The sequence below is a fragment of the Erythrolamprus reginae genome, chromosome 8 (genome assembly GCF_031021105.1).
Source record: "Erythrolamprus reginae isolate rEryReg1 chromosome 8, rEryReg1.hap1, whole genome shotgun sequence".
Taxonomy (NCBI): Eukaryota; Metazoa; Chordata; class Lepidosauria; order Squamata; family Dipsadidae; genus Erythrolamprus; species Erythrolamprus reginae.
This window is the reverse complement of record NC_091957.1, coordinates 31,270,912-31,283,907: the sequence shown is the minus strand read 5'-3', so window position 1 is coordinate 31,283,907 and position 12,996 is coordinate 31,270,912. Positions and strand designations below refer to the sequence as shown.

Here is a 12,996-nt window from a genome sequence, read left to right as displayed (position 1 = left end):
CATTAATCTTCAAAAAATATCTGGATTGTACTTAGCTGGGGAAAGTTGATTGACTGCTGTGTGGGGTTACTAATATGCAGACACACATATAGCACGGGAAAGATCTAAGGGCAGACTAGATGGACCATGAGGTCTTTTTCTGCCGTCCAACTTCTATGTTTCTATGTTTCTATGTCAATCAGCCTGCACAAGGCCTTAGTAACAGTTGCTCCCCAACCTTTCGATTGCCTGTTTTCATAAGCTACTTTTCATGAGCTACTGTACTTATTTTTTCCAGTATATTTTTGATGTTAAGAAGGTGGAAGACAAAGTCTTGATCTCTCTGCAACAGAAGGACCAACGGATTCACCGGAAAGAAGGGGCAGGAGATAATCTTGTTATTGGCTTTGAAATTTTCAAGGTAGGTCTCCATCCACCTGCACTCAAGACAATTGCTCTGAAGAACTGATATATCATGTAGCTTGTATTTTTGTTCTTATGCCATAATGATCTATCTTCATGTACAGGTAGGCTTCACTTAACTAGCACCTTTTCAGCAACTGAAGTTACAACAATACTGAACAAATGGGATTTACAAGTGATCCTTGAGGTTCCAGCTGGTGCAGTGTCCTTATAGTTACACATTTGTGACTTGGGGTCTTGGCAACTAGTGCACAATTACAATGGTTATTGCCAGTGAAGGGCTACTAAAACTTTTACTACCACACTGTGAGCATGGCTTATGCAGAACGCCCTGCATTTTCTTTCAACATCTTTCAGTGCAAATTGGGTGCTCTGGGGTGGAGCTCCATTTTTGCTACCCCACTGCATCCTTTCCCTCCCCCTCCCCCGTCCAGGCAGTAGCCCACCCCTGCTTATTGCACAGTCTTATGATTGATAGTTGCAACCTTCATTGCTGGCTTCCAGCAGGCAAAGCCAATGGGAAAACTGGCAGGAAGTTGTAAGATGTGGTCATGGGGTCTCATGCTTTATGTCCATACAGGATTTGCTTAACAAATCAACCAGAGCAGTCATTATAAATCGTGATTTTCTGTTCATCTGTGACAGAGTTGCCAGTTCCAATTATCATATTTAAGCAAGGATTACCTGTAAGTTTAATTTGCATCCAATTTTGGTCACTGCAATATAAAAAAGATGTTGGGACTCCAGAGACAGAGCAAAGAAGAGAAACAAAAATGATTAGGGAGCTCAAAGCTAAAACACATGAGAAACAGTTGCAGGAATTAGGTACATCTAGTCTAGTGAAGAGAAAGACCAGGGGAGATATGATAGCAATGTTCCAATATTTGAGGGGTTGCCACAAAGAAGAAGGAGTCAACCTATTCTCCAAAGCACCTGAAGGCAGAACAAGAAGCACAAGAAGGAAACTGAAGTAGACCCACAGACAGGGTTCAAACAAATCGGTACTTTTTATTCAGCTCAGAGAACAAGTGACAGCTCAGCAAGGCAAGTGACAATTCAGCTAGTACCGACTGACTCTGCTTGGAGAAACCGCTTCTTTTATACTTTTGCGGCTCCCGCCAAAGCAAGAGCCAGCCGCGTCTGAGCCAATCAGGAGCGACTTCCTGCTTTAGCTCAGACAGCGCTGGAAGACGGAACAAACTATCTACAGGAAATACAAGGTAGCCATTTCAAGATACAACAGAAACTAACCAAAGAGAGAACCTAGAACTAAAGATAAGGTTTTTGACAGTGAGAACAATTAACCAGTGGAAGAGCTTGCCTCCAGAAGTTGTTAGTGCTCCAACACTGAAGGTTTTTAAGAAGAGATTGGACAGTCGCTTGTCTGAAATGGTATAGGGCAGTGATGGCAAACCTTTTTCCCTCGGGTGCTGAACAAACGTGGACATGCGCTATCGAGTGCCCACACCCATAATTCAGGAAAACAGCTCCCCCCCTAGAGGCTCTCTGGAGACCAGAAACGGCCTGTTTCCCAACTTCTGGTGGGCCCGGTAGGATCATGTTTCACCCACCCCAGGCTCCAAATGCTTCCATGGAGCCAGGGGAGGGTAAAAGCACCCTCACCCATCCCCCTGGAGGCTCTTTGGAAACCAAAAATGCCCTTCCAGAGCCTCTGTGTGAGCCAAAAATCAGCTGGCCAGCACACACATGCACATTGGAGCTGAGCTAGTGCAACAGTTCGCGTGCCAGCAGATATGGCTCCATGTGCCACCTGTGCCACCTGTGCCATAGGTTCACCATCACTGGTATAGGGTCTCCTGCTTAAGCCGTGAGTTAGACCAAGAGTTCTCTAATTTTCTTCCAACTTGAAATTATGTTTCTGTTATTTCTTGAACAGCAGTTCTTGAGTGCAGTTGAGCTTAATTGTTGGAATCCAGCATATGAAAATTGCCTTTAATAAGCCAAGTCCTCTGTGAATAAGAACATGCCATATCTACATTTGTTTTCCAACCTTAGGTAGAGGAAAACCGAGAATATCGCTTGCACCAGTTAAAAATACAAGAGAGGATAACTAATTTCACCTACCTGAACAATCGCACAGTGTATTTAAAAGGGCTTCTCAAGCAAGGTCGATACCTTTTGATCCCAACCACTTTTTCTCCAAACATTGAAGGGGAATTTATTCTGAGGCTCTTCACAGATGTTCCATCAGCACTCAGGTATGACTGCAACTTCTGGCAATAGGGCTTTTTATTTTCTCATTCCCACTTTTCTGAGCCTTTGCTCAAACTTCCAAACATTTGATAAAGGAAGATTGACCCAATGCATGAAGAAAGCAAGATATTCAGGGAATTATGGCGAATAAGATGAACACTCAAGGCCCTTCGATGGTGATTACATTTTGTGTCTGTGTGATGAAAACAGTGTTCATTGAATTCCTGCAGTTTTCATACACATAATGCTCTGCTCCACATTGCAAACTAATCAGTGGTAATTGGGTACATAACTAAGTCAGCGGTAGGCAAAGTCAGCTCTTCTATGGCATGTGGACTTCAACTCACAGAATTCCTGAGCTAGCATGATTAGCTCAGGAATTCTGGGAGTTGAAGTCCACAAGACATAGAAGAGCCAACTTGACCTACCCCCGGCCCAGGTGACAGGAAAACCCTGGATGGCATATAGTCGGAATTCTAGCTGATTGATTGCGCATGTGTCAAAGTTTTTTCTAGGCACCCTGCCTCGAGCTCTGTGGTGATTTATTATGTAAAGGGAAATTTCTTTCTCAAAATACTATAAATCCTTCTTGAAGAAAAACAGAGAGGTAGAGAATCCACAGAACTTCAAAGAGAATCTAAAGATTTATGGTTTTAAGCAAAGACGGAGATTCTTTCGCTATAACTAAGTGAGTACAATAAATTTTAAAATGGCGGAAGGTGGCAAGTCGAGCCTCGGAAAGATCGAAAAAAAGTTGGATAGACTTAGAAATTGTTTCAGGATTTGAGCAGAAATTTATTACAGTGGAGTCAGCACTAGGAAATCTGGCTTCAGATGTAAAATTAGTTTAAAAAGAGACCGACGTAGCTACTTGAAAAATTCAGAAAGTTGAAAAACAATCTAAGGATCAGGAAGAGACTATAAAACAAATGAATTACAGAATTGCTAATCTGGAGGACCGTCAAAGGAGAAGAAATTTACGTCTGCGTGGGTTTAGATCAGACTTTGTTTCAGGCTCAAATTTAAATGAAGCAGTAACTGGTTGGATTAATAAGCAAGGATCCCAAGTTGGTTCTGATGATATAATATGTGTCAATTGGGCTGCCCCACATAGAAACAGGGAGAGGCAAAGAGACATTGTTATGGCTTTGGCCAGTGAGAAAAAAAGCGGAGATCGTCTACACATTTTTGAAAAGTTGTGCCAGCCTTAAACAAGATGGGAATGAGATAAGAGTTCTGAGAGATCTCTCTTGGGAAACCTTGAGAGCGAGAGCTGCCTTACACCCAATTTCAAGTCGAAAAAGTGGAAAAAGGTTTACTTGGGGGTTTTCAGCTGCTATTTTGGTGTTCCAAGAAAATAAGATGTACAGGGCACGTACACTGGAAGAGGGAAAGTCATTATTGGATCAACTGGGGATCGGGTTTGAAGAAGGCGGAGCACAAGGAGCTATGGGTGAGACAAAAGAAGCAGAAGAAGGAGAAGATCTTTTCAACGGTCGTAGTACTCCAGACGAGGAGGAAAGACAAAGAGAGGAGCAGCTGAAGGAGTTAACTGGACAGGTGGAGGCCATCAGAAGGGAGTAGAGGAAAACAAGAGCTCAGTGTGAGAAGAAAGCAAAAATGTGACCTGGTTGCCCCCCCTTTTTTCAGAGATGTCTTTGGAATACATTGTATCTGTTATTCTTGTGGGAGGGAGAAGAAGGGAAAATGGTAAAGGAAGTTTAAAAAAGTTAAAGAAGGAATTATCTAAATGAGAAGGGAGGGTGGGAGGGGAATTTTTCTCTTTAATTACATTTAAAAGTGGTTGAAAGTGGAGCTCAGTAGAGGGGGAACACAATCAAGAGAATGTGCCTCATAACTGGAAAAGCGTTTTTCTTGTCCTCCCCCCTTTTGGTGGGGGGAGCACAGGGGGAGGCACATTGGGGGGGGTGACAAGGGTAAGGAAGGGGAAAAAATTAAACCAAGGGCAAAACAAGAGGGTGAAAGGGTTATTTTGGTATATTATGATTGAGTGTAAGATAATGGTTTTAAATGTGAATGGTTTGGGATCAGATTTGAAACATTTTAGGATATTAAGGATGGCTAAGCAATATAAGGTGGATATTATGATTTTGACAGAAACACATAAAAGAAGGAGTGGAAGAGATAAATTGATTAATGATAGAAATTGGAATATGAATCTCGAGGAACACAAAATAGTAGAGGTATGGCGATTCTTATTCATCAGAGGGTTCCTTTCGAAGATATTGGTGTTCAGAAAGATAGAGAAGGAAGGTGGTTATTTGTTAAAGGGAAAATTAATCAAAAGAAGTTGACATTAGCAGCAATTTATGCCCCAAATACGAAAACAAAACAATTTATAATAAATACTAAGAGGAAGTTAGATAACTTTATGGAGGGCTCAACTTTTTTGGCAGGAGATTTTAATATGCAATTAACAAAAGGATTTGGAAACAGTAGGATGTTACATTTAAACAGACTTAATATGGTGGATCTTCATGCACATATTCCAAATAGAAGTACATATTATTCAGCAAGATATCACACATTTAGCTGCATTGATTATATATTAATGAATAGGGGGGGGGGGCAATATACAAGTTTAAAAAGTAGATATTAAAAGTATTTGGTTATTAGATCATGCCCCACTATTAGCAGAATTGGAAATAGGTCAGGAACGCAATCAAAGAATTTGGAGATATAATGCAGTTGTAACTGCTAGTGAAGAAGATAAAGATAAATTGCAGACAGAGTTATATGAATATTTTAGAATTAATGATGTGGGGGATATTAAACAACCAATTGTATGGGATGTATGTAAGGCCTTTATGAGGGGACAATGTATATGTATGGAAGCAGATATTAGGAAGAGGTGAGGCAGAGAAAGGGAAATGAAGATAAGGGAAATAGATTTGATACAAGACCAGCTAAAGATTAACTAAAAGTAGAGATTGGAATAGTTTATTGAAATTGAAAAAGAAACAATTGATGGCGTAGCATGAGATCCAATGGAACAAGATGAGAATGACGATGCAGCAAAAAACATTGAACTGGGGCCCAAAATCAATGCAGCAAATGGCAATATATTTGAAGAATAGGAAAGAAAAATCATGTATATTAGCACTGAGAGACTCTAGTGGAGAGGTTAGATATGGTAAAGAGCAGCTAGAAAAGATAATGAGAAAATATTATGAGGATTTGTATAAAGAGGAGCAGGTTAAGATAAGAGTCCTCAATGTTGCGAAAATAATAAGTGAAGAAGATAAACAAATATTGAATGCAGAAATTACACAAGATGAAATTGCTAGAGTAATTAAAAGGTTAAAACAAGCCAAAGCACCATGCCCGGATGGGTTTACAGGGGAATTTTATAAAACTTATATGAATGTATTGTTGCCACATTTGGGGAAACTGTTTAATAATATATTGTTAAATCATGATATCCCACAGACATGGAAGCTTTCAGAGATGGTTACTATCCCGAAGATGGATTGAGATTTAAGAGAGCCTGGGTCCTACCATCCGATCAGTTTGGCAAATCAAGATTATAAAATATTTATGAAAATATTGGCAAATAGACTAGAAAATATTTTACCAAAAATAATTGAAGAGGATCAATATGGATTTGTGAAGGGAAGGAAAATAAGTGAACCAATTAGAAATGTAATAAATGTGATGCACCATGTTACCGTTACTAAAAGGAAATTGGGAATTTTGAAATTAGATGTGAATAAAGCTTTTGATAAAGTTAACCATAGATATTTATATAAATTATGTAAGGAACTAAATATGGGGGATAAATTTTGTGAAACTATAAAAGAGATTTATAAAGGGAATGAAACATATATTAGGGTGAATGGACAAAGAATGCAGAGAATTAAAATATTAAATGGCATCTGTTCTGGTTTCTGGTAGAAATTTAGCAATTACAAATAACTCTTATTAAATGCATCATTTCATGAATAAAGAAACTCCATTTATTTCTCTGCTCTCCTGTAATTCAAACACATTCCATACAGCACTCGGTCCGTTATCTCTCTCTTAGCTGCATTTCTCACATTCCTCCTTCTGCTTCACTTAAACAAGATTTATTTTCCTAACAGCATAACTTTGAAAAGCAGTAGCACTGACTGATAACAATACAAAATACTTTGTCTTACTTTAGCGTGGCAAAAACACCTCCATTTTTCCTTTCGACAATGTTGAAACTCCACCCTTCTTCTCCACTGACCCCCTGACGTGCCAAATACATCACTACAATATTTCACCCATTCCTCTCCTTAATATCTTCTTCCAGACCTCTGCTCTCTATGTTTTTGGGCCCTTCTGAATTTAGGGTTAACCCAGCGAGTGTCTGATTTTCCCTCACTAGATCCTGAACTCATAGCCCCATCCTGTGGCTGGCCTCCCACCTGTTCTACTACCTGTAAAGCCGGGCCCCCACTAATTCATAAACACTATCTGAATCCGAGTCCTCAATATCTTCATCATCCTCCAACTGATCAGGAGTATGTACAATAGCACCAAGCAGGGATGTCCTTTATCTCCAAAGTTATTTGTAATAGCAATAGAGATTTTAACTAATAAGATAAGACAAGATAACACTTGGGCAGGATATAAAATAGGGGAATTAGAAATGAAATGAAACTTATTTGCAGATGATGCAATTATATTGACCCAGACCCTGATGGAGTTGATCAAAGATATAAGAAAAATTTTCAAGAGTTTAAACGGGAATCGGACTGTCGGTTAATATGGAAAAATCAGAGGTTATGTGTTTAAATACAGGTCCGAGAGAGCAGATAGAAATTAGGAAAGAAATTTGGATTTTAAAAAATTAAATATTTGGGAATTTGGTTATTGAGAAACCCAACGAAAATTGAGGAGATGAATTATAGATTAATATGGAGGAAAATGCTGAAACAGATCAGGAGCTGGAAAGAGAAAAGGCTAAGGAGAATCTCTAAAATAAGAGCTTTGAAAATGATGATCGTTCCCAAAATGATGTACCTATTTCAGGTGCTGTCAGGGGGGCTATCAGCATTTAAGTTTAAAGAGTGGGACAAAAAACTTAATTATTGGATTGAAGAAGATAAGAGACCAAGAATAAGGAAAAAGTGGTTAATTGCGAACGAAAAAGAGGGGGGATGAGGAGTTCCTTGTTTGGAGCTGTATAGGGAAGATTTTCAAATGGAAAGGTTAATGGAGTTGCAATTATGTGAAAACAAATGAGTGAAATTGGAAAAACAGATAAACGGGATGAAGAATAGAGAATTAATTTTTATAAAGTGGAATAGGAGCGACTTAGGTAAATTAATAGGTCCCATGCGCAAGCAACCAATATATATAAGATGCTAGTGCAGCCATGGAATGATGACCATTGTTTGAAATGCATTGAAATTAACCATCCATACAGTATTTTGTTGTAATTTTTATCATCATAAATAGCTGTCTAATGGTTTACAGACAATATCTATAGCTCAGGGCTGAAATGGGTCCTTAGTTTTCTTGTTAGATGTTTTATCACCCGGCTAGGTAATATCATCAGTTCTAGTGCAAGTTCAGTGTGCATCAAAGACCTCTAATATCTAATATCAATGAACTAAAATAAAATCACCGTTAATGTATAATGTTTAGCAAATTTTATTTTTAGTCTGGTATATATTAATTATATTAAGAATCCTAGTTAACCCTTGGCTTGAACATATTGTCTGAAGAAGGCTATAGAGTTCCAATGGAACGTTTATAGCTACTAATCTTTCTTTCCAACCTACATACTTATTTCACTTGGATATTTCAGGGAGCTGAATCTGAACAAACCCAAACTGTCTTGCCTGGATATCCTGCTGGGTGTGCCTAAGAGAATGTCCCTCATTAAAGTCTATAGGGTGGAAGGACTCCAGAGTCAAAATAGTCATGGGGGTAAGTCCTGCCAAAATGCTTTCTGAGCAATGGAGTGAATCCAAAATTGAAAAATTAATTTCTTTACTACTAGTGCCCATCTATGGTTCACTAAAGGATTTATTGCTTAGCTACACTCAGTGCAAATCTTTCAAAAGACTAACCATTTAGAACCCTCCATGCTTGGATACCCACTTATGATTTCTGGCCATGTCAATGGTTTAAATTAAAATATAGAAAAATAGGATTGGAAGGGATTGTGAAGCTTTTCTAACCCAACCTCCCCTGCCTATGGCAGGAAACATTATGGCATTCTGGACAAACGACTCTTTCTTGAAAAGTTCATGAACCCATGACTTCTGGAGGCAACCTGTTCCACTGATTAATTGTCCTCACTGTCAGGGAATTCTGCCTTAGTTCTAGGTTGGCTCTCTCTTTAATCATCTTCCACTCCATTACACCTTGTATTGCCCTAAAATGCTTTGGAGAATAGGTCAACCTCCTCTTCTCTGTGACAGCCCTTCAAGTACTGGAAAACTTCTATCATGTTGCCCTTAGTCCTTCTCTTTGTTAGACCAGAAATACCTAGCTCCTCCAACTCCTCCCCGATGTCCATATTGCTTCCACCCTGCTGGCCTTCCAAAAGGTTACAAAGACCTGGCGTTGCCGGCAGACCTGGGGGCCATGAATTGTACATCTTTCATGGCCAAATTATATTGAATGATAGGTATGTTTTGGTTGGATTGCTGAGTTGTGGGTTTTTAACTGGGGTTATTGTTTTAATTTATACTTGATCTGTAATCATCTCGGTTGGCCTTCTCTGCACTCTTTCTAGGCTCTCAACATCGTTTTGCATTGTGATGACCAGAATGGGATGCAGTATTCCAAGCTAATACAAATCCCTTTTGAGCATTTGTCCATGACATTGTACATATTGAGCATCCACTGCTGGTTTTGCTAAATCTGTGCTTTTGCTGATAAAACAGGAATTGATTTCTGCCTTCCTCCAGCCTTAATCAATATCAGAATGGCCTACTAACACGTGGGCAATGTAAAAGCCAATTTACTTGAAAGTTAACCAGTGCCCTCTGCTGTCTCGGTACTGCTTTGGATGCTTCTCTGCTCCTTTCCTTAATGACAGCAGCAAAAACCTGTACATCAAATTAAATTATTTGCCTCTCAACCAGAATTAGAACTGGGCTTAGCAAATGGCTATAGTGACATTTTCTCCGTTATCTTGCTCTGGATCCTTTTAAAAGAAGAAGAAGAAAACCAGACCCAAGTGAAGACTGGGACTTTCTGAATGCGTTAATTAATGGTAGACCAGCCAGCCCTAAAATCAGCTTGTTCCCTTTGCAAGTACGTGTTCTTGTTTCAGCCAGGCCTGAAGTTTCTGTTGTATGTGTTTTGCAGTGTTTTCTGATTTTCTGATTGTATTGGTCTATAGTTGGCAGAATCATCCTTTTCTTATACATATATTTATATATAGGGATAATGACGGCAAGCCCCAATCCTTGGAAGTTGGCAATAGATGTTTATACAGGTGAAGAGCAAGACCAGAGTTGGGCCCCACAAGTTTAGGGTGTTTTTAATGGTCTCCGGAGGCATTAGATCTTCCCCTGGGGTCTCTTTTATTTCTGATTGAGCAACAAGATTCTTGCTTTCTGTCTGTACCTGAATGCACTGTTAGAGTTTGAGTGATCACAAGAGGAAAGATAAAAGGAAGGAATTGAAAGAATACAAGAGTGTAATAACAAAAGGCAGAAGGTATGGGATGTTGAAATATGTCAGGCCCCAAGAACCAAGAATGACAGTTTTGAGTAGTTTCCGTATTGTTGTTCACCTGTAGACAGAATCTTGCCAGACTAAAGCAACTATCTGCATAACTGCAGATATATTCTATGAACTGCTGGGAAGAGGCTGCCTTTGTTCTTCCTGCCTACCAGATTGTTAGATTCTTCCACATCTTGTATGCCCCGTTGATCTTGAGCCAGCGATAATCATGCCTAGGATGCAACACTGTGCAAGGAGGAGGTGGCGATGCTAACCCTCCCTTAACAGTAATTCAAAATTTAAACAGGTCCTCCAGCACATCTTTCCCCCTCCCAAATTCCAATGCTCTTCCCACCTCCCACCGTTACTATGGAAGCCGATGCAAACAGGTCATGAAGAAGAAATGCAGAGGTTGACAGATGCTCCCAATCTAGATAACAGATATTTAAGTTAGCAGTGTGTTCCAGAGAGCTCCACAATAATTCAGCCCAGCTTTCAGCTTTTGGCAACCGCAAACATTTGTTTTATCGATCTGTTGGTGGTGCCTTAAAAAGCTGAGAAAGCACCTCAGTTCTCTTCCTAGCTTCCTCGGGGAATGTCAGAGGCTAAAAACATTCTGCAGAGAGCCTCTTAAAATAAGCAGGAAAACAGCTCATTTTCTAAAGCGATTTGTCATTTGCTTATGTTGTTATTTGGGACCCTGACAACAGCAAGATGATGATTTATTTTTACTTGTCCTATAGCATTCAACAAAATTGCAGCCTATTAAATTAAACCTGGGAACTAATTGGACAATCTATGATCTGGTGGTCGATATCTCAAAGAATTGACTTAGCTGGTTTAAGACAGAGCTCCATGTAGGATCACTACTGAATTAAGGGAAATCTTATAAGCAAATGTCTTGAATCAACTCTTCTGAACAAGTTCTTACAGACCTTTATATACTGCTCAAAAAAATAAAAAGAACACTCAAATAATACATTCTAGATCTGAATTGAAAGAAATATTCTCATTGAATACCTTTGTTCTGTATAAAGTTGAATGTGCACAACAGCATGTGAAATTGATTATCACTGTTGCTTCCTAAGTAGACAATTTGATTTCACAGAAGTTTGATTTACTTGGAGTTGTATTGTGTTGTTTAAGTGTTCCCTTTATTTTTTTGAGCAGTGTATTTTTTCCCTTGTCAGATTTTATTTTTAGACCATTTAGAAACTGGTTGTTTCATTTTCTCCATTTTAGGACTCAATGCCTTTTTCAAGAATAGATAACAAACTCATAACCTAGATCAATGCCTTAAAGTCAAGAGAGCAATTTTATTTCCAGTTATGCAATTTATCTTCCTTGCCGGGCCTAATAAATCCAGAGCCTCTCATACAATGAGGAACTCTATAATTCAGCACTGCAGTAATGTTCTTAACTGCTTCTTTCTCAAATTGTATTGACATATTATATGTAATATTTTGAAACCAAAACAAGACCATTGTTGGACAAGACCAAATCATATGTGCTAAAAAGTGTTCAGATTTGTTCCAATAGCTAATACTCCAAAAAATATCCAAAATCCAGCCCTTTTTAAATACTCTTCAAATAAAGATAAAACAACCCCTTTTCATTGATATTAAAATCAGAAACAGTATAATTTGCATTTCTTACCAAACAGATCCATTGATTCTTCAAAAGTTAACATTCTAAGAGTACTGAAACATCTGGGCCATACCAGATCAATACATATATCAGCAGTATTTATTGCCAGGTATGGACTACTTATATGCATAACAAAACCTCTCAATCGCTTTACTGGAAATCAACCAATTCAAAATAGTGATGTAGGAGAAATGCAGGCAGAGCCGTGAGGTAGATTTAAGCAAGTTATAAGCCTGGAGTCTAAATCCCTCTTGAATTCTGCAGACCATTATCTGGAGTGATTTTAGTTGACTAGATTCTTGCACAGTTGGCTGACCAACCGCACCCAACGAGTTGTCCTCAACGGCACCAAATCCACATGGAAAAAAGTAGACAGTGGAGTACCACAGGGCTCTGTCCTGGGTCCTGTACTCTTTAACATCTTCATCAACGACCTGGACGAGGGAATAAAAGGGGAACTAATAAAATTTGCAGATGACACCAAGCTGGCGGGGGTAGCCAACACCCTTGAGGACAGGCTCAGAGTACAAGAAGACCTAGACAGACTATCACAGTGGGCCCATACGAACAAAATGAGGTTCAACACCGACAAATGCAGAGTCCTCCACCTCGGCAAAAAGAACCCTAGACATACATACAGCCTGGGAGATACCCCACTCAGCAGTAGTGACTGCGAAAGATATCTTGGAGTCTTGGTGGACAATCAACTAAACATGAGTCAGCAATGTGCAGCAGCAGCCAAAAAAGCCAACTCAATCCTAAGCTGCATCAACAGAGGAATACGCTCCAAGACCAGGAAAGTACTAATACCACTCTACTATGCCCTGGTCAGACCCCACCTGGAGTACTGCATCCAATTTTGGTCACCTCACTACAAAAAAGACATCGAAACTCTGGAGAAGGTGCAAAAAAGAGCAACCAAAATGATTAGGGGACTCGAAACCAAGACTTACAAAGAGAGATTGAGAGAACTGGGCATGGACAGCCTAGAAAAAAGAAGGTCTAGAGGGGACATGATAGCAGTTTACAGATACTTGAGGGGTTGCCACGGTGAGGAGG

General features: G+C 39.4%; 1 protein-coding gene across 6 annotated transcripts in view; it reads left to right on the top strand.

Moving 5' to 3' along the window:
* The window catches only part of CAPN6 (calpain 6), a 95,164-nt gene that overhangs the window by 63,215 nt on the left and 18,953 nt on the right, over positions 1-12,996 (top strand). For 3 of the 6 annotated variants that reach the window (XM_070759579.1, XM_070759575.1, XM_070759576.1), the window contains 3 exons: positions 278-404; positions 2,423-2,621; positions 8,417-8,538. In XM_070759579.1, coding sequence (XP_070615680.1) covers positions 278-404; positions 2,423-2,621; positions 8,417-8,538 — 448 coding nt within the window. Of the gene's footprint in view, positions 1-277; positions 405-2,418; positions 2,622-6,066; positions 8,539-12,996 lie in introns of those variants that run through there. The other 3 variants (XM_070759580.1, XM_070759577.1, XM_070759581.1) reach the window with 2 other exon arrangements.